General features: G+C 43.3%; 1 protein-coding gene and 1 long non-coding RNA gene across 9 annotated transcripts in view; one reads left to right on the top strand and one right to left on the bottom strand.

Annotated features, from left to right (window-relative positions):
- Positions 1-16,290, top strand: part of MTX2 (metaxin 2) — a 34,396-nt gene extending 18,106 nt beyond the window's left edge. The window contains exons 4-10 of the mRNA XM_021397911.1: positions 9,267-9,339; positions 11,867-11,943; positions 12,594-12,686; positions 13,427-13,465; positions 13,874-13,999; positions 14,612-14,688; positions 15,792-16,290. Of these exons, the coding sequence (XP_021253586.1) occupies positions 9,267-9,339; positions 11,867-11,943; positions 12,594-12,686; positions 13,427-13,465; positions 13,874-13,999; positions 14,612-14,688; positions 15,792-16,002 (696 nt within the window). The 3' untranslated portion in view covers positions 16,003-16,290. The remainder of the gene's footprint in view (positions 1-9,266; positions 9,340-11,866; positions 11,944-12,593; positions 12,687-13,426; positions 13,466-13,873; positions 14,000-14,611; positions 14,689-15,791) is intronic.
- The window catches only part of LOC110399345, a 125,612-nt gene continuing 113,413 nt past the window's right edge, over positions 14,006-26,204 (bottom strand). For 7 of the 8 annotated variants that reach the window (XR_002439121.1, XR_002439125.1, XR_002439127.1 and 4 more), the window contains 2 exons: positions 19,697-19,990; positions 14,006-14,333 (listed from right to left, as the gene is read on the bottom strand). This is a non-coding gene — a long non-coding RNA (uncharacterized LOC110399345). The remainder of the gene's footprint in view (positions 14,334-19,696; positions 19,991-26,204) is intronic. The other variant, XR_002439126.1, reaches the window with a different exon arrangement.

Raw genomic sequence — 26,204 nt, 5'->3', positions numbered from 1 at the left:
AAAACTCAGAATCAAATACACAGCTATAATTCAACCTCTGAGCAACTCCACATTTAAAGGCGGTAGAGATGGAGTTACTATTTTAAATGATAGCCTAAGAAATGGAGATTTATTATGTCATATTCGGGTAGTGTAAAAACGCTTGGTATCTGTAGATAATGCCATTTAACAAATTGATATTATCTTTGCTTTAAAAAGCTGCTTCATTTCAAATTCAGTAGATTGCTGTGCATTCCATCCTGTGAATAATTACAAGGAGTTTAACAGACAGCTGCTGGAAATCTAGTACAGAGGTGTAGGCCTCTTGGAAGGAAGGAGTCATCCTAGGAGTTCTGAGGTCTTAAACTCAGACCTAACTGCCTGAGATTGTGCAACACCTACCTGCTGTGTCCTGTGCTTAGAATAAATTCTGATTTGGAAGAGAACTGTGTATGCTGGGAATGTGTTTATAGGGGTTTCTGGGTTACCACTGTCAAACAGTGGGTGGGAGAGAGGGGAAAATGAAAATTATGAGTGCTCATTCTCAGTGATTTAAATGCTGTCTGTATTTGCAACCAGTTTATTATTATTTATTATTATTTATTTACGCTTGTCAGCAGTTCCCTCGAGGCGCAGCTCTGCCTTTCTCTGTGCCTGTCTGCTCTGTAGGTGTGGTGTCTTCAGACACTGGCCACCCCTGGCCCATCAGAAGATTGCATGTGCGTAAGCTTCTGAGCGCAGTTTCTTGCAACGATATTTTTCAGGGAGTAATTGCATTCTTCTCCTCATTGATGTAGGTGTTACCTCAGCTTGGTTGGCGTTCTTAGCTCACGTGTGGTGGCTAAGGGCACCAGCTCACGCTGCCATCCCGGTGGGAGAGCAGTCTGTGGCTGAGGGACGTGGTTAGTGGGCGTGGTGGGAGTGGGATGGCGGTTGGACTTGGCGACTTGGAGGTCTTTTCCAACCTTTGTGATTCTGTGAGTTTAAGATGTGGATTACGGTTGTTTCTGTAAAGGATAGTTGTCAGACCCGAGGACTTCCAGATGGTGAATTAGGACTTGTGTGTGTGTTTGTATGTTTATGCTTTAGGATGCTGCTGTGTTCATAGCTGGTGGATTACAGTTTTTTCATCTACTTTCAGCCACAAACTTGGATTAAAACTAAATAACTGTAGCAGTTATTTACTAAATAAACTAAATAAAACTAAATAACAGTCTCAGTCTGAAGCAGAGGGCCTGCCCAGGCCCCGTCCCCCTGCTGTGCCTGGTGCGTGTGAAGGCTGGTGTGGCTGGGGCAGGGGAGGGGGCAGTGGGCGCGCACAGCTGTGCTCTGCAGGCCTGAGGCTGCAAGTACAGCAGCAGCATCTCTGCGTGCTGCCCCAGCTTGTCGGGGGGAGGAATGCGAGCGTTTTGGCAGCCTCTGTCATTACAGACTCTTCTGAAATATTTATGCGAGTAGCGGGGGAGTCTTGCCTAAAAGGCTGTCAAAAATGTTCACGATTGTGGAAATTCTCACAGCTATCCTGAGGTTATACAGCCGGCAGCTCATTACGTTAAGATACGTATTAATTGCTTGTGCAATTGATGTCCTTGTAAATGATCTTAATATATTCCAGGAAAGTGCGTTTAGAATTGTCTGTTCTTAGTCCTGAATGACAGAAGGATGTTTGGGCAATTTAAAATTGTGTTACATAGACTAACTGCTTATTTACTTCAACAAGTAATCAAATGAATGTGTAAATCGCGCATGATTAATTGCTCTCTACAGATGTGTGACTTTTTTTTTGGTGTATGAATTGTGGTTTGCTTTTTCCCTAGACAAAACGTGAGGAGAAATGTGAACTTGTTGCTGAGGCTGAACTGAGGCTGAGTAGAGAAATGAAAATCTGACCTTTTTTTTTTTTAAGAGAATAAAAACTGGAATTCTTCACCATGAGAAATGCAGTATCAACATAATCAATCTGGCAGCATTATGTTGTAGCTGAAAACATGCTTAAATCCCAAGCCGTAGAGGTACTGTTTGTGAGTGAAACATCTTTCATATAGTTCTAAGATGAAATTACCCCTGAATGAATAGCATCTTCATTTATCTTCAAAACCTCTGTGCTACCACTGAATCTACTCCTTCCACATTCTACAACAAGAATTACATTATACCATTAGAGCAGTGCTGTGCTGCAGTGTAAAATAGATTGTTTTGGAGAACGAACGTGGCTTCGCTATAAATTATGTTCACAGGTACAAAGGAATTTGTTATTTTGTTTAAAATAGTCACAAATATAATTAAGCTCTTAATTTATGTTAAACTACAAATGTGGCCATTACCATAACTGGATTAGGAATTTAATCTGTCACTCAAAGAATGATACTGAGCAGTTTTCATTTATAACCTTAGACATACTATTTCGGTTACAGGGTCTGCAGCTGTTTGATATGAAAACTGAATTATTCTGTGGATTTGTTCATGGTTTTTAATTTTAAAATGCGTTCCTGCAATAAAGTAGAGAATAACTCTTTAGTTGTCGTCACATATTGTCCTTTGTCTGCTCATGAAATAGTGTAAGAATGAAAACAAAATGCCTTTTGCTCTTTCTTCACAACAGTATTATGCGGGTGCATTTAGAAGGGCTGCTGAATAAGAGATGCCTGCAATGGATCGTTCTTTATTAAAAAACTAATCATGAGGATGCCTTCTTCGAATGAAGCCTGGAGTGTGTGCTGTCTGAAAATAGTGTTCCTCGTGTCAGGATACAAGTTGTGAACTATTTGGGACTTGACACAAGCAATTTCATTCTTCCCTGTGATCTCAGAAACTGCAATCTGGATATGATTTACATCAAGTTATAACTCATTTTTAATGAGTGTGTGTGTTTGCTCTTCTGTATTATTCTGAGAGGGGACTGGGGGAGAAGAAGAGAGCATTGTGATGGAGCTCTGATGGAATGATTTGCTGCTTGATGGGTGTTATGCTTCCAATTGACAGTGTCCAAACAGTCCGGTCTTTGGGGAGGGCAAAGAGGAAGGGAGTGTGAGGGCAAAACTGGTACATAAAACAATTAACCAAGAGAATAAATACAAAACTCCTCCCTCCCTTCTCTTACTCTTTCCCATTGTACTTCGTGTGTAGTCATTTTCTGTTCTTGTCATCATAGGAAGACACGATGGCACCACTTTTGTACATTGTTTGGAGGGCAGCAGCAGCAGAGCTGGAAATATCATTTCTGTGAGAGGAAGAGAGGGCCAGGGTTTCTGAGCTCTGTGCTTCTGGACCTTTGGCACTGATTGTTTTTCTTTAGTGATTGAAATCCAACATACTATTTACATTCTTAATTTGAAATTGGGTAAAGTATGAGAAACAAAGCAAGCCTTCAGTTGACTGTGTCCTGTAAGTAGCACTGTTGTTGTAAATGTACTTGGTGATTTTGTCAGGAGGTGTACCTGCCATGGTTGTAGTGAATGGTATGGATAGGATTGTTGATTAATTTCCTACCAAGTGTCACCTCAAAGCTTCTTATCAAATATTTTGGAGGGAGGTGATTGTCTCCCTGTACTCAGCTCTAGTGAGGCTGCATCTCGAGTAGTGTGTTCAGTTTTAGGCCCCTCACTGTAGGAGAGACATTGAGGCCCTGGGGCATGTCCAGAGAAGGGCAGCGGAGCTGTGAGGGTTCTGGAGCACAGGTCTTACGGGGAGCGGCTGAGAGAGCTGGGATTGTTCAGTCTGGAAAAGGAGAGGCTCAGGAGAGGCCTTGCTGCTCTCTATAACTACCTGAATGGACATTATGGTAAGGTGGGGGTCTGCCTCTTCTCCTGCATAACTAGCTGTAGGATGAGAGGGAATGGCTTCAAGTTGCACCAGGGGAGGTTCAGGTTTGGTATTAGGAAGAATTTCTTCCCTGATAGAGTGGTCAGGTGCTGAAATGGGCTGCCCAGGGAGGTGGTGGAGTCACTGCCCCTGGAGGTGCTCAAGAAACGTGGAAATGTACTGAGGGACGTGGTTTAGTGGGGAAATACTGGTGGTAGGTGGATGGTTGGACTGGATGATCTTGGAGGTCTTTTCCAACCTTGGTGATTGTATTTCATTCTCTTGCAGCAGAAATGTAAACCGACTCATGCCATGCTGACTTTCAAAACAGTGGCTTTGAGAGAGGAATGCAGTGAAATGCAAATTGAGATTCTGTGCTAGGTACCGCAGGTATGGGTAGTGCAGGAGACACTGAGGGGCTTCTCTGTGCTTCTTGTTCAATTTGCTGTCCTTCTTCCCACACTCTGTCTTCCCTAGATGGTAGTGCTAAATATTGGGAGGGCAGGGAAGGACACACATAATTCACTTTGTGGCGTGTTTTTCCCCTCTTCCTCTGTTTTTCCCTATGGATCTTCAGCAGCTTTCCACTTTCCAGTCGACAGCAAAGCTTCCCATTAAAAACAAGGTGCACAGAGGCAGTAGAAGCTTTGTAGACTCAGTGCTTTCTGTCTGGAAAAAGAGAGTGGTAGCATTGCTACAAAGATATTGTTCGTATTTCTCCCTTTCTTTCCCAGATAGCAGAAGAGACGGTGGTGCTACAAGTACAGAGACTGGAAAAGCATGAGAACGGGGGTTGGTTAGCCTGTAGGGAAGAGGAGGACAGAGCAAGTGTGAGAGAGATGATGACAGACTCCATTAAACCAAGTCTTTATTTTTTAATATCTTTATCTGTTTTTCACATTAACCTCATTCAAAGAAAGGACATGTTTTGTTCCAGAAATAACTTAAGGAAAGGTTTTTGTAGAAGACATTACAATGACTGCAAGTTACTAACCCAGATTATCTTCCTAGTTTCTGCTTTGGTTGTTGGGAAATGCCAATACTGATCAAGAAAATGAGGCCCTTGCTTTTAAAATTACAGAAACACAAATAACCAGTGATATACATGGATAAAAGGGGAGGTCCTGCTGATACCAGGGGAATAAACTCAGTTCTTCCCAACCTGAGATTTTATTACACTCATAAAAGCGGTGCTAACTAGTATGAGCCGTGAAATTGCTCAGGCTTTTAAAATAAATGAGTACTTTGGTTTGATTTCCTTCAGCTGTAGTTACTTCTGTATATTTATGCTTGAATTAAGTTTCCTTTGTTTGTATAAAGTCTGTTGAGCAGTCATCTCTGACCTTCTGCAATGTGGACAGAGAGAAATAAGAATGTCAATCCCTCATCTCTTTTAATTGATCCTGGTGGTTAACTTTTTTGGATGGGGGTTAAACAACTACTCTAAGGTTCGTGTGTGAGAATCCTAAGTGCTGGAAGAGATTCAGGTTGTGGATTCCTTCTGTTTGTACTACTGTAGTAATTTTTCTTTTTCATAGAGGACAAAAAGAGAGAGGGGAATTCAGTGCTTTTCTTTAGAATGAAAAGCATCTTTGGAGGCTGACAGTTGGGCTGATGCTCAGCTGGTGTCAGGTTTCTAGTTCTGCTGCGACTGTCTCACTCACTGATTTTTTAGGTGAATTTTTAGAAGGGTTTGATTAACTAGCTTGCGTGCCGCTTGGAATTCAGTTGGCCCCTTTCAGCCTCTTTTAAAGTTGATCAGCCAAATTTATGATGTTGACAATGATCTCTGATGTCCTGGAATAAGCCTGGGCCCTTGATCTTTCAGGTCACTCAGCTTTTGATGCCGTGTCTTTGAAGGGGTGTTGATAACTTCATAAATCTCAGCAGAACCACCCTGGGGTGGCTGCAGCCTTCCCTCTCACCCTTTGCTCCCAGAGCACTCGGAGCACTGCCGTGCCGGGGGCTTGCTCAGATCGTGTGTGCCAAGTACAAAGGGGGAAGGAGGTGTTCTGAGCTGCGTTCCACTGCATCTATTACCAGGATTGGAAACCTTGTGCTCTGATGCTATCTGCACGCCAAATGTGCCGATACAAAACATTCTACATGAGTGGTCAAAAAGGGAACAAATCCTCCCTTGATCACTGGGCGAAAATGTTAAACAAGATAACTCCTCACAGACATGGCTGCTGTTGTCTTCTCTGTACTGTGTTCTCTCTGTAGGATTCCTTAAATCTGTGCCAATTTCAGCTGTTCTGGTCCGTGCCACGGAACAGTTGCTGCCTAAAATCGAATTCTTCTAGCTGAATGTGTCAGGAGTTTGAGGTTTTCTGGCAATGAACGTTTGTAAGAATGCATTGGTCATAGCCTTTGTCAATCTCTTTTCTAAAAGAAATCATAAATGTTGGAGCATTCACCGTGCCCAGGAGTGAAAAACTACCTGTGTCGTTAGTACCAGCAGCTTCTAAAGCTTTTCATGTTTATGTCAGTAATGGAATATAGGTACACCCGTGGTGATGCAAGGCCTATTTCTTTGGCTGAGCCCTTATGGTGGAAGCTCATTGTGGAGATTCTGCCCTTCATTTTTCTGCACGAGAATATTTAAGGGGCACTTAGGACTGAATAGGTCATGCTTTGGGGGTACAGATGTCTGCTGAAGCATACTGATATTTCAGTTTCCCAGTCTTGTAACTGTTTAAAAGCACAACAGCGGTTCTTCACTTCCAAGGAACTATTTTGTTTTTCTGTTTGTGCTTTGGTATTTCAAGGGTCTTGCTTAAAGCTTGCAGAGGGTAGGCTGTCTGACTTCTGAGCTTGCTAGAATCTATCTATTACGCAAAGTAGGGAATGTTTGATTGTGTTCAGTTAAAATTTGTTTCCATGTTAGAACTCAGTTCTAGTCCGACATCCTCTCTGCTCTTTTCTTTATTAAGTGCTAAGAAGGGATGTGGACCCAGCGCATTTGCAGCTCTGAGATGTCCAATTGGCAGCGTGTTCTCCATCACTTCCAGCCAGGCCAGAGGCCGAGGTAGAACTTCCCTGCCAACTGTAATAGAGGTCGATGTTCCTTGGTCTGTGGATGTTTATTGTGGAGGAGGAGGGAGAAAAGTCACATTGAGATTTCTGCAGGAATCTTGGCTGAACTCTTTACACTAAAAAGATTTTAAGTTTAACCTCAGTACTGAGGAATGTTTTTCACAGACACAAGCCGTGTTTCGGATAGAAGCCTCGTACTGTGGAAGAACCAATGTATGGTAGGCAAGAATTTGCCGAAGCAACTGATGTAACCTGACTGTTTAGTGCTGGCGTATCTCATTTTTGACGTGCTGATGTGGAAATGTAAAAATAGTCCTGATTCACATCCTTTTGCTTGAATGTGTCTCTGTGCTCATGAGCTTTTCAGTTATTCATGTGTTCCAGCGCAGTTCAGACATTCTTGTCTGAACCAGCAGTGGGAACAGTACATGGCGGCCTTAAAATTCATTTCAAGCTTAATGCAGAATTGCAGTGATCTCAGTGTCCCAGTTTGGGCAGAGGACACGACGCATATAGCAGTAGCTGGAACAGTCTGCACCGTCGCTGGATCCTGCAGAGCCAGTAGAGGTACAGCACTGAGACAGTGCCTTACGCTCCTGTTTAAGAATTATTCCTTTGGGTGTTCTTACTGCTTGCATGGAGTTTGGGAAGCCGAGACTACAAGAGCCTTGATTTTTAGTGGTTGCGCACTTAGAAAGTGTGATGTTGTCAAATGTGGCCACTGCCTTGCGTTTTCTGTGGGTGATGGTTGCTGCCATAAGCAGTTATAGAGGTGCTGGTTGGGATGAGGTTTGGCAATCTAACGGCCAGTTTATTCTAGACTACAGCGAGATTCTCAGCATTTGGCAGATATGCATCTGCATGTGGGTGTGTAGTAACTGGCTCCCAAGCAGTACTTCCAATTGAGTTAGGCTGAGGAAATCAAAATCTGCAGAAACTCGGGTTACTAGTGGATTTTGCAGAGCCTCTCGAGTTCTGAGGCAGGCGCTCCTGTCAGCTGTCATCAGTGTCTTTAGCAGCTTGTGACCATAGTTCCCTGCTTTAATTTGGGGTTTGGGATTCACTTACGTCATCTGAAATAGTGAGAGCCAAATGATGGCTGTGGGGTTCTTGAGTTGGTTGGAAGAGGCATTGGAAAGGACCAAAGCTTTTGCCTTTTGTTCCCTGGGTACTGGTAGCATCAGTGCTTGGGTTAGGGTTTGGGAATGAAGCACCCGAGGAGGAGTGGTTTGTTTGTTTGCTTGATGGGCACTACAGAAGCCACAAAGTTAGGAACAGGGCTGATGCTGACATTAGTTAATGCCTTGTGGTCTTACTTAGTGCAGAAGTGCCCTTCTGCCGTGGGCAATGATTTCATTAATATAGTTATGGTTAGGTCAGGTTCTGGGAGACTGTGACAGGGCTTTGCTGGGTGCTGTGTACCTCGTTTCCTTTGACTTTCTGACCCCACTCCCAAATGAGACTGAAGTGCAAATGGAGTACACATTGTTCAAGCTGGGATAGCTGTTTCCAAAACAGGATTTAAAAGTATGCTGTACTGTTTGCCATCCTTGAAGATCTTAACATTTTAGCTTTGGTCTGCTTGCTTACAGTGAATGCAAAGCACGCTCTGTCCCTCAGCTTACAGCAGCATTTTTCTTCGTGGTTAGTGGCCTTCTTCGTGTAGGCTTTAGCTTCCAGCCACAGTGGATAAATAGGTGCGATGGTGGAATCTGGAGTTCTGACCTTTCTCATGCCAAAGACAAAATGAATGATAGGACTTCCGCTGAGTTGTGAGAGGCTCTGGAGATTAAGACTCCTTATTTCCATTATACATCCAAATTACAAGTACATTTCTTGATATTTTGCTATTTAAACAGAAACACGTTAGGGCTTTTGTAGCAATGGCAGGTGCTGACAACAGTGGGTATCCTAGTGAGGATGTTTGAATCCAGGGTTGGAGATGAAGGACACAGTAAATCGATCACTTGCACTCACTGCAGTTCACACAAATTAGATGAAATAAATAAAGCGGACGTGCTCATAGAGTATTGTAAAGCAAAATGTCTGATGACTGGTACAATATGGGAAGGTGCTGTGTGTGTTTGCTGCGTTACACAGCGTGAGCTTGGTTAGGCAGCTTCAGCCGCAGGAAGTACGTACTGTGATTTTCAGGAGGAGCAGAATGTCACTTAATTTCTTGCAGCTACAGCACTGCTTCTTTGCGTCTTTTAAGAGTGCGTGTGAGGGAGAATCTTAATTAGAGGAATTCCAGCCATTGACTGGATGATAAACAATTGTCTGAAGAAGTTAGAAAACCCTGGTTTTCTTTTTTCCTTAAAAGCATTATGCAAGGAACTATACTTCGTAGGTACGCGCTAACGGTTTGCTAAGACGTTGTCAGATGTATCAAGCAGAACGCATTTGTTTGTCACTGGTGTATCAATGCTCTTTCAATGCTTTGTTTCCAGGCCTTCTTGCAAATGTGCAATCTGCCGGTTCGGGTGGTTTGCAGGGCCAATGCCGAGTACATGTCCCCATCTGGTAAGTACGGCCTTCATTTAGATTACTGCATTACACCTCCATTTTGGTACCATGGCAACTGCGCCTTGTCTCGCTGATAACAGTCGGTCAGCGCTGCCCCGTGCGGTGCCTTCCCCCTCCTCGCCACTTCCTTTCCCATAAACAATTAGAACAGTTAGATGTAAAGTAACGCTGGTACAGTATGGAACTGAGCCTGTGGGCACGGTACTTCGGTGTAGTGGTCAGGCAGCTCTAATCTCTGGTGGCAGTCTTCTCTAAAAGGCAGAAAGACTTACGTTTCCAAGAACGTCTTTATTCTGCATCCAGGGAATATTCCTGCTGATCAGTGAGTGCTGGTATTTTCTCCCATTGCTGGGATGAGACAAAACTGGAGAGAGCATCTTTTGTTACTTTACCTGAGAGATAACGGCCAGTATGTAAATACAGGGCGAAAATGAAGAGTGAGTGCATTGTCAGCCGAGTGTGACAGGTGATTTTAAACCTTTTTCTGATAAAGGAGACTGTCTGGGGAAAAAAAACAACAACCAAACAGAAACATCCCAAACCAGAACCCCACCAACAATAAATGAAGCACTGGAAGTGTATGGTCTGCTTTCTGTTAGAGGTGACGGTTGCCTAAAATTTCCCAGAGGCTGGTTCCAGAAGGTTGCCTAAAACCCAGTGAGAACTGCTGACTGCAGGGCTCTCAGGTCTGGCAGTCCTTGCACTCCTTCCCAATGTTTTGTTGCAGTAGGAGGTGCTTCTTTGCCAGTTGCCTGCCTCTGGCTGATGCCTGCCTGTCAGCATGGCCACCACCTGTACTGGTTCTGCTGCTGCTGCTATTGCAGGCAAAGCAACTGGAAACAACAGTAAAAGCTAGCCAAATTTTGGGGTTATAGACGTGACTCCTTAGAAAATAAAGGTAGTGTTGGAATGCTGAACGTCTGCACAGAGGAGTGTCTTAGGTGTGCAGCAGCGGGACAGGTGGCAGCTGCGTGCCCTCTGCCCCCAGTGGGCACCTGGTGTGTAATGTGGGTCTGACCCCTTCTTCCTTCTCTTTTCTCCTGATGAAAATGAGCACAATAGCAGAAACTGATAGCAGCTCACTTTTAAACATAGATACACATACTCTTTTTGCCCTTACTCCCGGACTTGTTGTTTATTTTCACTTTCCCAATTGCCTTTCTTTACAATATCTTGGTTCTGTAAGGTAATTCAAAACAGGTTTTTATTTGCTCCCCACTCCTCTGCCACCAGCTGTTTCACTACAGCAGTAGACAGATGTGCATCTCGTTGTTTTGGGGTGAGGGTTATTTATCGCACAGTCCACATAATGAGAAAGTCCATTATGGGGGAGTCAGAAGTGGAGGACCAGAGGGCTGCTGTGTGAAGTGTAGCCTGATGGAAACCGTAAAACTCTGGAGCTCAGAGGGGTCTACGTTTCCTTTCACAGTATGCAGCATACAGATACTGTGCAGCCTTTGGTGGTGTGGTGCACTTCACTTCTTTACCCTGAGGCCAACTGAGCCAGTGAGAGCAAATCTCGGGGTAAAAATCAAGACTGGATGTGCTGTGAGCATGAACTTGGTGTGAACTAGGCCAGCAGCAGGTTTTATGTGTGTCACTGGAAAGGAATGCACGTATTGCTAATATGTTTGGAGCCGGGCAGGTATTGATCTTGCTCTTTGGGCTCTCTGCAGAGAGCAGAGTTTGCTCACAGTGAGACAGGAAAGTAAGAGTGTGCTGCGTCCCACTGCACTGAGCGGCTTCTTTGCAGCATTCGGTCACGAGGGCTTTCTCAGTAATGCAAACTGCCCAGCGTGTGTCTCTGTTACGGTCAGTTTCAGTCATGTAAGTAATCATAAAGATTTAGTCTTAAATTTACACAGTACTTAAGATTGATGTTTGTCAGCTGCAGTTGGTTGAAGAGTTACAGAATGAGCAGCATGGTTAGGGTGGGTTGAAGGAGGAGCCCTCAGCTCCCCCTTATGAGCTGGTCCCAGTCACTGGAAATCTGGAGGATCTGAGGAGGGAGGGTCAAGTTCCTGTCTTGCTGAGTGTGCATTTTGCTTCCCCTACTTGCTTTTCTGGGCACGGTGCCACATCTCCCACTTTCCTTTCAGCAGCCCTTTCCCTGCTCGTGGGTTAGAACGTCTTGTTGTCAAACTGTCTGAGGGCTCAGTCTGATTGCCTGGGATTTCCCACCTGTACTTCAGAGAAATGTTGGATTCAGTCAGCAAAGCAAAATCCGTTATTAAAATACAAGTCAGTAGATCTCATTCAATAACTTTGAGATAGGGAATTGCAAACCTTGCATGTCAAGGAGGGTTGGAAGGAAGAAGATCGGGCAGCTACATTGGTTATTACAAATGGAAGCTGTGTGAGCTACACATGTAAAAACCTTACCTGTGCTCATTTGGGAAAAAAAACAACAAAAAACCAAGACTGATGTTCAGGCACACTTGCGATATTTAATTGCTTTGAAAATATGAAATGATAGTTGACGTGTACAAAAAGCTCCTACTAAAATACATTTCTCATTTTACAGGCAAAGTGCCCTTTATTCATGTGGGAAACCAAGTAGTATCTGAACTCGGGCCCATAGTCCAGTTTGTGAAAGCCAAGGTAATCACACGTGGCCTGCATCAGTTACTGGGTTGCGTACCAGTCTTCCTTAGCACGGGTGTGGATTTGGCGTGCTCCCCTGGAATGGTGCTTTGCTTTTTAGAACAGTGCAGAAATCCGGTGCTGGTTCAAAAGCAAGATACGCTGCAGTGAGAGCGCCGAGGTGGAAATGTTTCACGTTGACGTTACCTCAGATTCTGGAAGCAAATTCTGTGCAGGACATCTGCATACCAGTGCCAGTTTCTGCAGCTGGTTTTCTGTGTCTCTGTCTCAGAATTCTTACAGCCAGAAATGACTGGTGTAAATTTTGAAGCTGTATTTTCAACAACATTGTCTTCTCACTGAGCAAGCACTTCATACAGCTGTAGCACAGATGTAAATCCGTGTTTACTTCTCGACACAGGTTGTGTGCTCACCTGTAACGGGTAATAACCTACATTTATTGCACATCAGTTCTGTTACATTATGATGATTTCTTTTTCATTCTAAAGGACATTTTATGTAAAAAGTACATGTGTAACTTGTTACGGTGCTGTGTGAGAGATCAGTATCTGAGCCAAAGCTCACTGACTTCAGAGGTCCTTGGGTCAGGCATTGCTGAATATTCCAATATCCTCTCTTACATGTCTCTCTCTTTCTTTCCCCATTAGGGCCATTCTCTCAGCGATGGGTTGGATGAAGTCCAAAAAGCTGAGATGAAAGCCTACATGGAATTAGTCAATAATATGCTCCTGACAGCGGAGGTACAGCAAACCATAGTAACTGCACATACTTCCATAAGTGATTATAGGCAAGAATGCTTCAGGATTTTTTCTTGTACTGGAAACAGTGTTTGTTCTTAGATTAAAGCTTAGATTTGGTCATCAGTTTTTAAGGTGAAATGAGGCAGGAATAAATTCTCTGGATCCTGTGGACTACTTGATGAAATATTCCCACAGACACAAGCCATGTGTACAGCTCCCTTTACCTGTCTGAAGCATGTGCTGTGGCTGTAGAAGTGGCTGATTGGCGTGGATGGAAAACGCCAGCAGTCCTGGGGGTCCCGCCCCATCCCATAACTGGCTGTGCAGCCCCACTGTCACCTTCCACGCGTGCTCCTGTGCCTTGCTGGAGGCTGGCTTGCCCTGTGGATCGTGCCCGTGGCCTGCTAACGTGATGTGGTGCCAGTGCCGGAAATGCTGGCAGGCACGAGCAGTCCCAGGCATGCGGCTGAGGGCTGGGAACCTGGGTGTTGAGCTGTGTGCGACGCAGGCAAGGAGGGTGGGCCTTCGGTCTCAGCTTGGTTCTGCTGCTGGCGAGCCAGCAACTTGGAGCTGGGCTCGTGACTCTAGTTTTAATTTCTATACTATGTTCAGAAGTCTAACAGAAGGCACTAAATGGAAATTTAATCTAATATAGAAAGGAAAATTCTACGAGTGAGAAATGATTGTATCTGTATTCTCGTTTATTAGGAAGTTGTAGTAAGTGTTCTTTCTGTTCCTAGCTCTATCTGCAGTGGTGTGATGATGTTACAGTAGAGGAGGTGAGTGGTTCTGCAACATTTATCTTAATTAAAATTTAATGAGAAAATACTTTTGCTCACAAATGGAAGTCCCTACTCATAAATGAAACATTGAGCTCTGTACCATTAATGATACAGTCTTTTCACTTGAATTCTGCTTGCATATACATTTTAGGGAAGTTGTAACTTCACTGGAGGTATGTGACTGCAGAACAAATATGAGTTTTGCATATGTTTCCAAGGTAATAATTTTAAATGGTTACACTGAAAACAATAAATTCTGCACGAATAATTGCAGAATATCACACAACATCCTTTCTCTTTATTGCTCTCTTAGTGATAGAAAGATGAGACTATTAGCTGTTTTGTAAATAGAGCTGTCTGCATTTTTTGTATTGCAACAGAGTAACTTTCTGTTTCTTAACAAAGATTACTCACCCAAGGTACGGCTCCCCTTACCCTTGGCCTCTTAACCGCATTTTGTCCTATCAGAAGCAATGGGAGATAAGGAGAAAGATGAAGGCCATTGGGTGGGCTGGCAAGTCACTTGAACAGGTCAGTATGAGGGGCGAAGCTTATTTCTTCCCAGTGTTTTCCATTTTTCTTTTATTTAAGACTTAAGAGAAGTAACACTTTATTTAACTGCAACTGTTTCAACAAAATTCTGTGCTTAAAGAGTTATCTGGGGTCAGGTATCTGTCACCAGCAGTGATAAATCTTAAATGATATGCAGTCTGATGGAGTGGGAGGAAGGATGCTTTACCACGTGTGCATCTCTGTTCATGTTAGTTTAGGCAGTGGTCCTGGAAAATAGATGTTGAATTACGGCCCCTCTCCTGTGGCATTAATAGGCATGCTTTGCAGGACTCTAGCTTCACTTCTCAGAAGTCTGAAAAAAAAATAGAAAGCAGTCTGATGTGTAAGTTAGTACCTTTCATTAAGCTAAGTTAAAAATCTCTTGGAAAGCGCTTAATGAGAGTTGGCTCTATGGTAAATGTTTGATTAAATAACACTTAGCTGCTGCCTTTAACAGCTTTTGATGCTCCAACATTGTATATTCCATGTTCCCTCTGTTGGCACAAATACAGTAAGGAGGTATATGCACATATATTTACTGCTGTTCTTTCCTGACAATATGATTATCTTATCTCTTGTGTATTTTGATAGGTGCTTGAAGATGTAGACCAGTGTTGTCAGGCTCTTTCCCAGAGATTAGGAACACAACCGTATTTCTTCAATAAGCAGTAAGTTACTCTCTATGGAAATGGCACATCCACAAAAATATATTTAAAAAAATGTGCACACAGGTATACATTTATAAATATGGAAACCTTCTGTTTTACTTTAATGTTACATTATCAGTTGAGGAAATTTGAATGTATGGCTGCAGTACAATTTCAGAAACAAGCCACTATAGATTTTAGAAGGAAAGTTTCTGTAAGGTTTTTTTTTAATTGATAATTCTGTTTTATTCCTATTTGTCTTTATGAATAGAGTACTGCAGCTCACGTAGGCTACAGGCTTGCACCTGTATACAGTTAATTTCTTAAAAACAAACAAACAGAAAGATATCTTTATGACTTGTATTTCTTAGGCAATGTTCTTTACTAAGGACAGGAGACAAAAGGAACAACCTGGCCTTTGTCACATCTCTTTTGCTTCCACTAGTTTATGCCAATTGCAAAATGCTGTTTTTTTTCTCTCTGTAATTCAGTGGTTTTTTCTACATACTTAAATTAAATGTGGAGTACTCCCTGGGTTGTATTCAGTGCCGATAACTATAGTGGAATGAACTGTGCTGAAAACCTCCAGGTTTCTCAGGCTCTTGTTTTTAGGTATCCCCTGCAGCCAGGGTTGAAGGTTTTGTGGATTAACCAGCAGCAGGGGAGTAGCTCTGAAAAACAGCAAAATGACCAGTATGTTTGTGTGACAATTAACCAAGAGCGTGCTGAAATTTCTAAGAGTCTTTCTGTGGCACCTGTTTTGTGTCCGCTTCTATGAAATAAATGTTGCCAGCTGTTGTCATTCTGGAACTCCTTTTCCTATTGGTTAAGTAGTTCTTGAGTATGAAAAAGCACAAAAAGGGAATAGGAAGGGCTTTATTTCCCCCTTTTATTTTTTAATTTTTAGTTTCCCAATTACCAAAGCAAAGAAAGATGGCATATTGAGAACTATGCTCATACTATGCTCGTTTCCCATGCGTTTGCTAAATTCAGAGTTGCTTGTTTAATTCTCAGTTCTTGGATCGCATGGTTAGCTCAAAGTTACTCAGAACAGAGGTGGGGTGTTTCTTCATCAGGACTTGCCTCCCAAAATATCTGTTCTGTTCTTCTGTTTGTTTTTACAGACCAACTGAATTAGATGCTCTGGTATTTGGACATCTGTTCACAATCCTGACTACTCAACTAATCACTGATGAACTCTCTGAAAAAGTGAAAAACTACGGTAACCTCACAGCCTTTTGTAGGCGAATAGAGCAGCAATACTTCGAAGGTCATGATAAAGACAGCTCTGCAACTGCTTCAGCCAGATCTGCTAAAAGGTCCTTACTGAGATAAGCGTGGTGTTTGATGGTCATGGTGTGCTGCATTTCAGTTTTGGTTTTTGTTGCTTATTGAATTGGTTTTCAAAATGTTTATTGAATTTGTTTTGAAGCTGCCAAATCATTCTGAAGCAAGAGCTCCTCTCTAAATGTAGTTTTAGTGTTGTAGAATACACTGTGCACATTTAACTTGAAATGACTGTATGGGCACTTGGATTTCAATAGGCTGCATGCCACTTACTCTGAAGTGACCTTGGAAGAATGTTGTATCTGTATTAAAAAGAATAAAATATTTTAAAAAGTTTCTCTGATATTTCTAAATGGCTTTCACTAAGCTTTACATCAGTGTAATAGTTTCTGCTCATCCTTACAGTAAAAAGGCAAAAGGAATACAACTTGCATGAAGTAGCAAACAAATAATTTGACTTTGTAATAAAACTAATTATAGGAAGATACTTCTTCCTTCCCCCAGTACTCCCTAGCCTTTCATGTGCTTGCACTTCAAAAGTTAATGTCGACAAAGGTGCCAGCATTTGTAAACTAGTGGACAGAAGTAGAGCCCTAGGGCTTTTTTTTTTCTCTTCCCCTCATACTATTCCCATTAGAACGACACTTCTACCTTTCTTTATGCCCTTGCAGTACAGTAAGAAAAGTAAGAAACTGCTGCGATTGTCAAAGATGGGTAGCTGACAGCTAAGTTGAAGGAGGGCAAGGCCGCTTGTGAGCAACAGAGATGCACGCTTCCCAGTGCTGTTCTGAACGGGTACTGTAAGGCAGAAAAAAAGATGTTCATCCTCGTCTGCTTGCACAGCTGGTAGGGACATTGGAAGTAACCTCTGGTGATCAGCCTATGGGAGTGAGTTAGATAAGTGGGATCCCGTTGGCAGGACACGTGGAGCATAGCTGTACGGTCAGTAGTCGAAATGACTGTTCTGGAAGGTGTCAGAGAACTGAAGTTCCCCTGCCTCAGCCAAAATGCATTCAGGAACTGAGTGACAAAAATGTCTTGTAGCTTTGCAGCATCACAACCGATGAGATTCTGTTCAGTCCTTATTTTGTGTCTCCTGGCTCTCATTGTGTCTTACTCTGTTTGCCTCGTTTCTGCTTTTACTTCTTGTTCACCACTGGTTTTCAGATAGGGTTCTGTTTTTTTTTCTTCCTATGATTCCACAGTTTTTTGTCCTCAGTTTGTCTTGCTCTTTTTTTGAAATGAATTTCTGGGTAAGCGTCTGCCTGTCTGTTTTTACCTTCAGTATGTTAACACTGCTGTTAAATTTGGAAATAGTTGCTGGGGTGGTTTGCTTCCCAAGATGAGGTGGTGTGAGCCTGGGGCTGGCATGACCCGGTCCTCCTGCCTCCATGTCCACATATATGATGCATGTCAGCACAATAATTCAGCAGTAAGCAAAACTATATCCGTTGGTGCTCCAAAAACCCTGGTAATCTGGACCTCTTCCAGCAGAGAGTGCATGTGCGTAGGCCTCTGTCTTTCTGGTATTTCTTTGAGCATGTTAAATAAAAAACATGCTCAAAAAAAAAAGTTTGCTCTGCTGTGTCAGTTGTGCTTGATGCTTTTCCAGAAGTGCTAACAACCCAGGGAAAATGCTGGTGGCAAAACCAGTCCTCACGCGCTCTGCAAGTCCCAGGCACAAACTGGGAACCCGCTTGGGCAGTCTGACTTGCTGGAACCATTGCGTTTTGGTACCGTGAAATATATTTATTTGACTGTACCTTCCGGTGTCAAAATTACTGCATGGCTTGAACTGTTATGCAGTGGTCGAGATTTTTGGCTGCTGTTTCCTCTTCAAAACCTGAGCAGAAAGCAGCAGCATACCTTGCATTGGCTGAGTCTTTCTTGGCTCTGTGGCTCACAAAACCACCGCCACTTATTCATACTGCAAGGGACCAGCATCGCCAGCTTAACTGGAAAATGGAGCTGAATTCCTGCTGCCTACTTTCTGATCTGGGACTCACACTGGAGTTGAACTAAGGTTAGTATCTGTGCAAGCGGGGCTTGGCTATCTATCAAATCACTTTTGCTAGGAGAGGAACGTTGCCCTTGTTCTGTGTGTCAGTCTCTCGGCTTCACAGGTCGGGTTTTAATTCAAAAAGGAATTCAGACAAAACAATCATCTCTAGATTGCTTAGTGACAATTTCTGCTATCAGAGTGTCTGTAGCTAAGAGCCCAGAAGTTTCTTTAGGGTCACTTTTCCTGCATTAATGTCACCTCTAGAAAAGTTAGGAAGTGAATTTGTTGTGGAGGTTTTCTTAGTTTGGGGAGAGTGGCATATTGTGATAAGCACTACTCTGAGAGAAAGCCTCTCTGATATGCTTGAAAGCTAGCAATGCCACAAAGGTGGGGAATCCTGGGTAAAAACAGAAATATCTTAATCCAGAAGGATTAAACTTGCATTTACTTCCTATAAACTTCAGAGCACCATTCATGAATGAAGGGTTTAACCCAGCTTCAGTGGTTTTGGCAGTCCTGCTACCAGTAGATAGAACTACAGGAGTAATTTACCTGGTGGATTTCCAAAGCCACCTGTGCAGAGGCACTAACTGATACGTAGCCTGAGAAGCACCACTGGGCATGTATTCCTCCTCTTTTAATGAGCGGCTGGCCTATTTCTTACTGAATTTTAGAGATTGCTTTGAAATGACAGTGTTGGATGAAACCTTGTTGCTGTATTTTGGCAAGAACAGGTTGGTTTGAGGACAAGCAAGCACTGGTAGTACACTTTGAATGCTGAGCTGATAGTCATTGCAAATGTTGTGTGGTAACACCTAGCAAGCTTTTAACTTCACAGGAAAAAAAACCTGCTGAGGTACCAAATGTATTCACCCACTTTGAATGTCTCATCTAGAAAACATGCCCAAATGCTGTGGAAGTGGTTCAGCAAAAGATAGTGATCTGTTGCAAGCAAAGTTTGTGTAAATCTGAGCTACCCAGACTGCAGTTAAGGATACAGAGACAGGCAAATTACGTGGAGTTCTTAATACTGAAGTGAGAGGACATGCATGGATCTGCAGGCTAACCTGAATAGTTTCTGAAAGTTTAACCCCTCCTCCCCTTGCTTCTTGACTTCTTGTGACTTCGATACCTTCATTAGTAAAACAAAATTTAAAAAGGATTTTTTAATTTCCTTAAGAGCATACCTGGCTTGTTCATACTGCACGTCCTTCTAGGCAATCTCTAAACTACAAGAGAAGTCTTTGCTACTGATGTTGAAGATAGATATTAAAGTCATAGACAGAGGACATTGCGCTTCACCAATTCAAGAAGCCATGATGCTTTCATAAGTAACACTGCTAGCATGAATATTGCTGTAGAGCAGCTGAGCTCAGCTCTGATGACCACGGCTCGCAGACCGCGCTCTAACGCTGGGAAGCTGCAGTCCTGTAAAGGACACTGACTGCTGCTGAGCTGCTGTGCACAGCTCAAGAAAAGGAATGAAAAGCTGAAACATGACCAGCAATAAAGCCAGGTAGGAACTTCTTATTTCCCAAAATTAGGACAAAAATAAGATTTCTAGTACAAGTCATGTCAGGAGCAGCTGTGCCGTGCGTGGCTTAATGTACATCTTCTGAATATGCTGTACCACCAAGAACTGCAAGGATCACTCAGCCAAAGTGGTACACGTGGTCATAAAAGCACTTACCTACAAGTGAATGGACACTGTGGAATCTGAACAACGTGTACATCACTTACCCTGGGTGTATTTCTTCTCATTGCCTTTCTGTCCCATTAAGTGTTTCATATGGAGATACTCAAGCTGAATAAGTTCTTGTTGGAAAGTGGCAGGTGCTTTCCTTGCCTGTCACAGCTAAACCGAATGGGAAAGCCGTGGTGAAAACAACTGCTCCTCTGTTCCCAAGGTGCTGCTGTGGCATTATGCTGCCTGACTGCAGGATCATCCGTACTGACTGTGGGGTGGTGGAGGAGCTGGTTTCAGAGATGAGTGGTGGCACAGCAGGCACTTGTCGTACTGCAGGGGCTTGTAGGCTAAGGAGGACAGCAAACAGAAGAGGGACTTCGCTGTTTACTGTTGCTTTTGCTGTGTATAACAGATCTGATTGCTTCAGACTGAAACAAAGTTCATTAAAAAAATGTTTTCTAATTATATTACTCATCATTGCACAAGAAAAGTGGTGATGTTACTGTGCATCCTTTTCAGATGTTCAGAGTTGTGTCCCATAGGCAAAAGGTTATCTAGCTGCTGCCAGTGTCTCTGCCTTGAATGTGTGCAGCAAGGCCTGCTGCCCTGGGAGGACAGAAATCTTCATCATGAATTTGTACGTTAAACACTGTAGACTGGGAGTTGTTTGCATTAGCCAAACAAAAGCCATTCTAAAAACTAGAAACCCAACTTGGAACCTTGTGTGTCCTGATTTTGTCCAAATGCATTAACGCTTCTGCTGCAAATTTTTGAGGGTATCTCCTTTCTCTCTTTTTTTAATTATAATCGAACAGTTGCGTGGCCCCATGTTTTCCTAATGGCTTTTAACAAGCAAGGGCTGCCCTCCCAAGGAGGTGAGCATCCCCTGGCCAGCACAGTTTAGCCCAGTGGGTAGATGCGTGGGGCCCTGTATTCGAATGCACAGCATGGAAATTGGAGCAACCACTCTACTCCACTGTGGGCAGTGACATGAAAACAGCCCAGAATGTGAAAGCAGCTGGGATTTCAGCCACAGGCCTTACAGTGCTGATCCTGGTTTCCAGCTGACAGCTCCCCCTGAGCTCCTGCTTCTCCTGTCTCTCTCTGGAGGCAGCTCTTCTCCACTGGAGAGTGTCTGCTGCTGCGTTTTATACTGCTGTGGTGAGGTTACCAAAGAAACATTATGTAAAAGATCTTTGGATTTAGCAGCTTTCTCTAGGATTTATCACTCCATACATCAGATAGTAAAAACTGTAGTACTGAGTAGTGTTAACGAGATATACATCTGCTGTGTTCTCTGCCTTTTATTTGTCTTCCACCTCTCCAAGGGAAAAAAAATAACCTGGCAATCTCCTGCTTCTCAAATGTACTTAAAACTCGGTCTGGTGGAAAAAAGAACATAGCACAGTCCTGCACATGGAGAATGCTGCTGAGCTGCACTTAATGACGCCTCTTAGGATCAGCCGTGCTGCTTGAAAATGCTTCATTTCCTGTGGCTTTCCTTCTTTACAAGCAGAGTGCAGCTCCAATGGCTCTCACAACAATTATCACCCACTTGTTCTGCAGGTTTGAAGTTTTTTGCATTAGTCAGGTTGAGAAATTCATGGTATTAATCATGACTGAAGTTGTTATTTATCACCTGCTGGGTGAGAAATAATAATTTTGGCACTACTGGGGCAGCAGACCAGAAGTACCAAATTAAGTAAAACATCTAAACACTAGCAAGGATCATTTCTCTGATTAATGAATTGTTACAAAGAAAAAGTGCTATTTGTTATCTGATCTTAGGATAAAAGTGGGACTTGGAAGTAAAAACCATTAGCGAAGTCCGGCTGTGCTGTGATGTAGTTTGAAACTTTCCTGGCGAATCTCTCTGCTGTCATTCACTGACTGTGAACATGCACTCATCTGTGGCAGAGTTGCAATACTTGGCTCTCACCCCCACTGCCAACTTTGCAAAAAGTAGCGTTTGGCAAGGAGCTCAAGGCCCATTGTGTAATCGCTGGAAAGAAATGTTGAAACTACTTTAACCTTCTAGGGCTTGTCTGGGCTGGAAGGTTTTGCCATAGGAACCAGACTGGCAAAACACCATTGTGTGAAGGCGTTAATAGGGGGGCAGGAAATGAAATAAAATAAGCGACATCAATGGATCTGAGTTTATACCCAGGTAACTGTATCCATATACAGGGCCTACTGGATTAAAAATCCCACAGATTCTTGCTGCCTGACCAGAGGTATTTCACATGTAAACGCAAAAAGGGTTGGCCTACACTGACATGGTTCCCTTAAAATGAGGTGACTGTGAGCTGTTACAACTGCAAACTGTCACCACGATGTGCCCCATCCTCTCCCTGCAAGACCATGGTGGGGAGCTGAGGAGCAGGCCAGGTTGGAATGTCCCTGGAAACTCCATTTTCTTATGAGGAAAGGCCAAGCGACCTGGGTCTGTTCAGCCTTGAGAAAAGATGACTCAGAGGGGATCTGATCAGTATCTATAAATATCTAAGGTGCAGGAGGCGAAGGGATGAGGCCAGACTCTTTTCAGTGGTGCGTGGTGACAGGACAAGGGGAAACGGCGACAAACCGAAGCACAAGAAGTTCTGCACAAATGTGGGTAAGAACTTCACAGTGAGGCTGACAGAGCTCTGAAACAGGCTGCCCAGGGAGGGTGTGGAGTCTCCTTCTCCGGAGACGTTCAAGACCCGCCTGGACGCTGAGCTGTGCAACCTGATCTAGGGAGCCTGCTTTGCAGGGGGGTTGGACTCGATGATCTCCAGAGGTCCCTTCCAGCCCCCACAGTTCTGTGATTCTGTGATTCTGTGATTCTGTGTTCATAAATGAGATGTGAAAACTTGTTCTCAGCTTTCAGTATGGTCAAAGAACTCAGCCTGGTAGAGAAAGGGCCACCACTGAAAACAAATTAACCTTGGGCTCAATTTTTTTTGTTGCGTCTTAAAGAAAAAAAAAAAAGAACAGAACTTGTTTTAGAGGCCCTTTTTGGCTCCAACTAATACATTTTCTGGAAAGAAGACATCCAAAACCACTGCTGTCTACCAAACCGACATGTACATGGGCTGACTTACACCATGAGCTGACATTAGAGGCTGACGTGAACTCATGCCTTTCCTACCTGGCTTAATGTTGGCAGTATTCCAGCTTGTCAATAAATATTTTATTTTTTTTGTAAGCAAGCTTCACCTCACATAGATGCTTTATAATGTAGATTTTTTTTTTACCTTAGTATATTTTACATTTAAGAAGAAATTTAGAGACTTCAAGGATGTGGGACGTGATGGTCACCTTCTCTACAAGAGTTGCTCAAATCACCTCTCTTCTAGGGTTTGCGGCTTCAGTTCAGTGACAAGGATTTGAAATGAGAATGAAAAGGATGCTCAGTCAGAAGAGCAGCAAAGGGCCTGGCAAGTGGAAGGCCATCCTCCCAGGTGGAGCAGGCAGCCATCAAGGGGTATCCATGCCTTGTAGCAGGCACTGCAGGGAGGAACTAGTGCAGCTCAGCCTTGATGAATTTTGTGGTGCTGGAATGAGGAGCAGCCATCACTCATGCTGCTTAAACTATGGCATGATCCTGTTGCCAGAGCATGCTCCTTTTCTGCATTTGTCTTCTCTCATAATGAATTCACACTTTGTACCAGTTCTTGCCAAAGACTTTCCTGCTGTGGATCAATCTCTCTCCTTGTAGACTTCAGGCTCTCTCTGTCATCCCCTCATGGATGGTAGCATCTCCTCTCTCTGCTTTTATCTACAAAGCAGAATTTTGGCCAGGGTCTCTTGACTTTGAAGCTATCTTTTGCTGGTCACACGATTCTCTCACTCTTGTGATTGGCTCTTCTGTCACTGATGCCAGGGATAATGACCTGAGATTATCTTGTGACGACTGCCTCTCATCTTTCAGATGTTAGGAAGCTGTTAGGCTAGGAGCTGCCCCTTTCTTTTCTTCTCAAGACAATAAAAACTTCCCTTCAAGTCCACTTTCTGCTTCTACCTCGATTCCTGTAAATTCCTCCCTAAAACTCCTTTGCAGTTTCTGTTGGCTCCTTCCCTCAGAAGTGAGAGTGTTTTGATCTACAATGCCTCCTGGCCAAGAAGTATACAGCCAAATTACTGACTATCTCTAAGATCTTTTTCATTTGCAGCTTAAGTCTGTGTTGTAGCATGTTTAAGGAACCAGTTGATGGAGATCAGTAGTTTGGGGGCATGATGGGAAGGGTACTTCTCTATCTACTTGAATAAATTCATCTCCAGCATATTTTGTCATAGGTTATAATGTTTTGCAAAAGGCAGGTAGGTTTATGCATATGTGTGTTGATCACTGGCATTAGGCCAGACCTGCCTGTTAACTTTTGTATGACAAGCAAGCATGAGCACACAGGGCTTTCTATTATGTCAAAACACACTTGTAGCAAAGCATGAAAATGGTGCTGTGGAGAATGCTGCCCGTCACCTGATGGAAATGTTTCTGACACATGCAGGACAGCTCCTGCATACCTGTTTCAAAGGAGGAGCTTTTATTTGGTTCAGCACATTATCCTGGGGCCCTTCCTGCCTTTGTTGCTACTTGGTGGTCTTCCTGTGCTGGGAAAAGGAACGTAGTGAAGGTTTTCATGCCTGTGGATCCCCCTGCCCGCTCTGCATTGGAAGAGATTCCTCACACCACTAAAATCACCTCAGAGCAGGCAGAGAAACCAACTTTCTAGGTTTGTTTAGATGGAGAGATGCACCCTTCAACCCTACCCCAACCCTACCACCTTCTGCAACAGTGAGTCCTCATGCTGCTTCCACAGGAAACAGAAGGCTGACAAAGTCAGTCAGTTACATGATGTGTTTCTGTAGGCTATGATGCCTAAAATCTGCTTTTCTGACTCAGAAATCATGAAAAAATGCAACAACAAGGTATCTTTTTTTTTTTTTTTTGGTTAAAATCCAGTGCTGGAAATGAACGGGAAGTAAGACTAAAACTCATTTGGCTAATGCAGCCCTCTAAAATTTATTTGAAATGCGTGTATTGTAGTAGTAAAAATGATCAATGTAATTATAAACTGTGATTTACTGAGAAGCAGGGTGAGAAAAGCTTGGGAGGGGAAGGAGCAGTTCCTCACTGCTGAGGGGTTAAGAGTGTGAAACGCTTAAAAGAGGCTTTTAAAAGAGGAAAAGCTGGTAGCAATAGGAGAATGGAGTTCTGTTGCAGTCTCTAGCTTGGATCAGTGAGTTTGTCAGTGCCTTGTGCTCTCTCCACAGTGAGTTGGAGCCATCTCTTGCACTGCAGCCAGCAGAAGTTGTTTGACGCATCACTACACCACACATTTGAAACGTCACTGGTCTGCAATCAAACGAGTGATTTCTAGCCAAAGATTACAAAATACTTGGCAAACTGAACCAAGTGGATGAGTCAGATAGCAAAACCTGTTTGACAGAAGAGCTAAGTCAAGCCACAGCAGTTGCAAGTAATTTGTCCCAAATGTGAGCAGAGCAAAATCTGGACCAGGAGGCTGGATGGTGCCTTCCCAGCTCCACGCTCCAACCACTGCACTGCATTCTTTGCTTCACTCTTAACCACAATGGCCTCTGAAAATAACCCTTCAAAGGCATTTCTTGGTAGTAATAAATGAACCATCAAAACCTAAACAAAGAACCTGGCAGCTGAAATGATGCGAGTTAACAAACAGAAATAACTAAGCCTGCTTTGTCCTCTGCTTATTTCCAAACGAATAAAACCCAGGTCATTTGTACAGACTTCCTTCTTCCCCTCTCCTTTGCAGCCGCTTAGGAGTCCCCAGGAGACAACACCACTTTCCTTTGCTTTCCAATCTTTAAAATATATTCATTCCAGTTTTCAAATTGCTATTTTGTAGTGCTAAATCTCTACCCACACTAATTTCTCCAGGTCAGAATCTGACCCTGATTTGAACAAAATCTGGAGTCAAATATTCACACCAGAACGCTTCTGCCTTGCTGCATGTCAGATGCCATCTTCCTGCAAATGTGTCACACACCTTGGAGTGCAGCTTGTGGAACTGATGAGGTGAAGAGCACCGCGGAGCAGCTCTGTGCTGGTAATCACAGGACTGAAGAAACACATACATCATCTGCCACATAGGTTGGCATTTCAAGTAAAAAACCTTCACAATGTGTAAGATGTTGGACAAATGATGGCCATATGCATGTTTGTCTCTGTGCAGATGTCTTTGCATTCTCAGCTAGGAAAAAGCTGAGGTAGGCTCTTTTTAGCCGACAGTTTAATATTAGTGACACAGTTTATGTCCTCTGCAAAAACAATAATGGAGGATAAGGTGACATAAATTATTTGCAAATCGTTTGACATATGCAGGGCATTGTCCTTGCAATAATCACCATCAGTCTGTCAGTTTAAGATATGAACCGTGCCACTGCCATTTTATATCATTGTGTTAAGCTTTCACATGTTGTAATTTTACAGATTTGTTCTTTGCAGAACACTGCAACACAAATCAAATTGTATTATATTTAGTCATATGCCGCGTGGAGCAGCTTGCGGCAATTAGGGACGGAGGAGACGAGCAAACA

The sequence above is a fragment of the Numida meleagris genome, chromosome 5 (genome assembly GCF_002078875.1).
Source record: "Numida meleagris isolate 19003 breed g44 Domestic line chromosome 5, NumMel1.0, whole genome shotgun sequence".
NCBI classification, from domain to species: domain Eukaryota; kingdom Metazoa; phylum Chordata; class Aves; order Galliformes; family Numididae; genus Numida; species Numida meleagris.
This window is presented reverse-complemented; position numbering and strand designations above follow the sequence as displayed.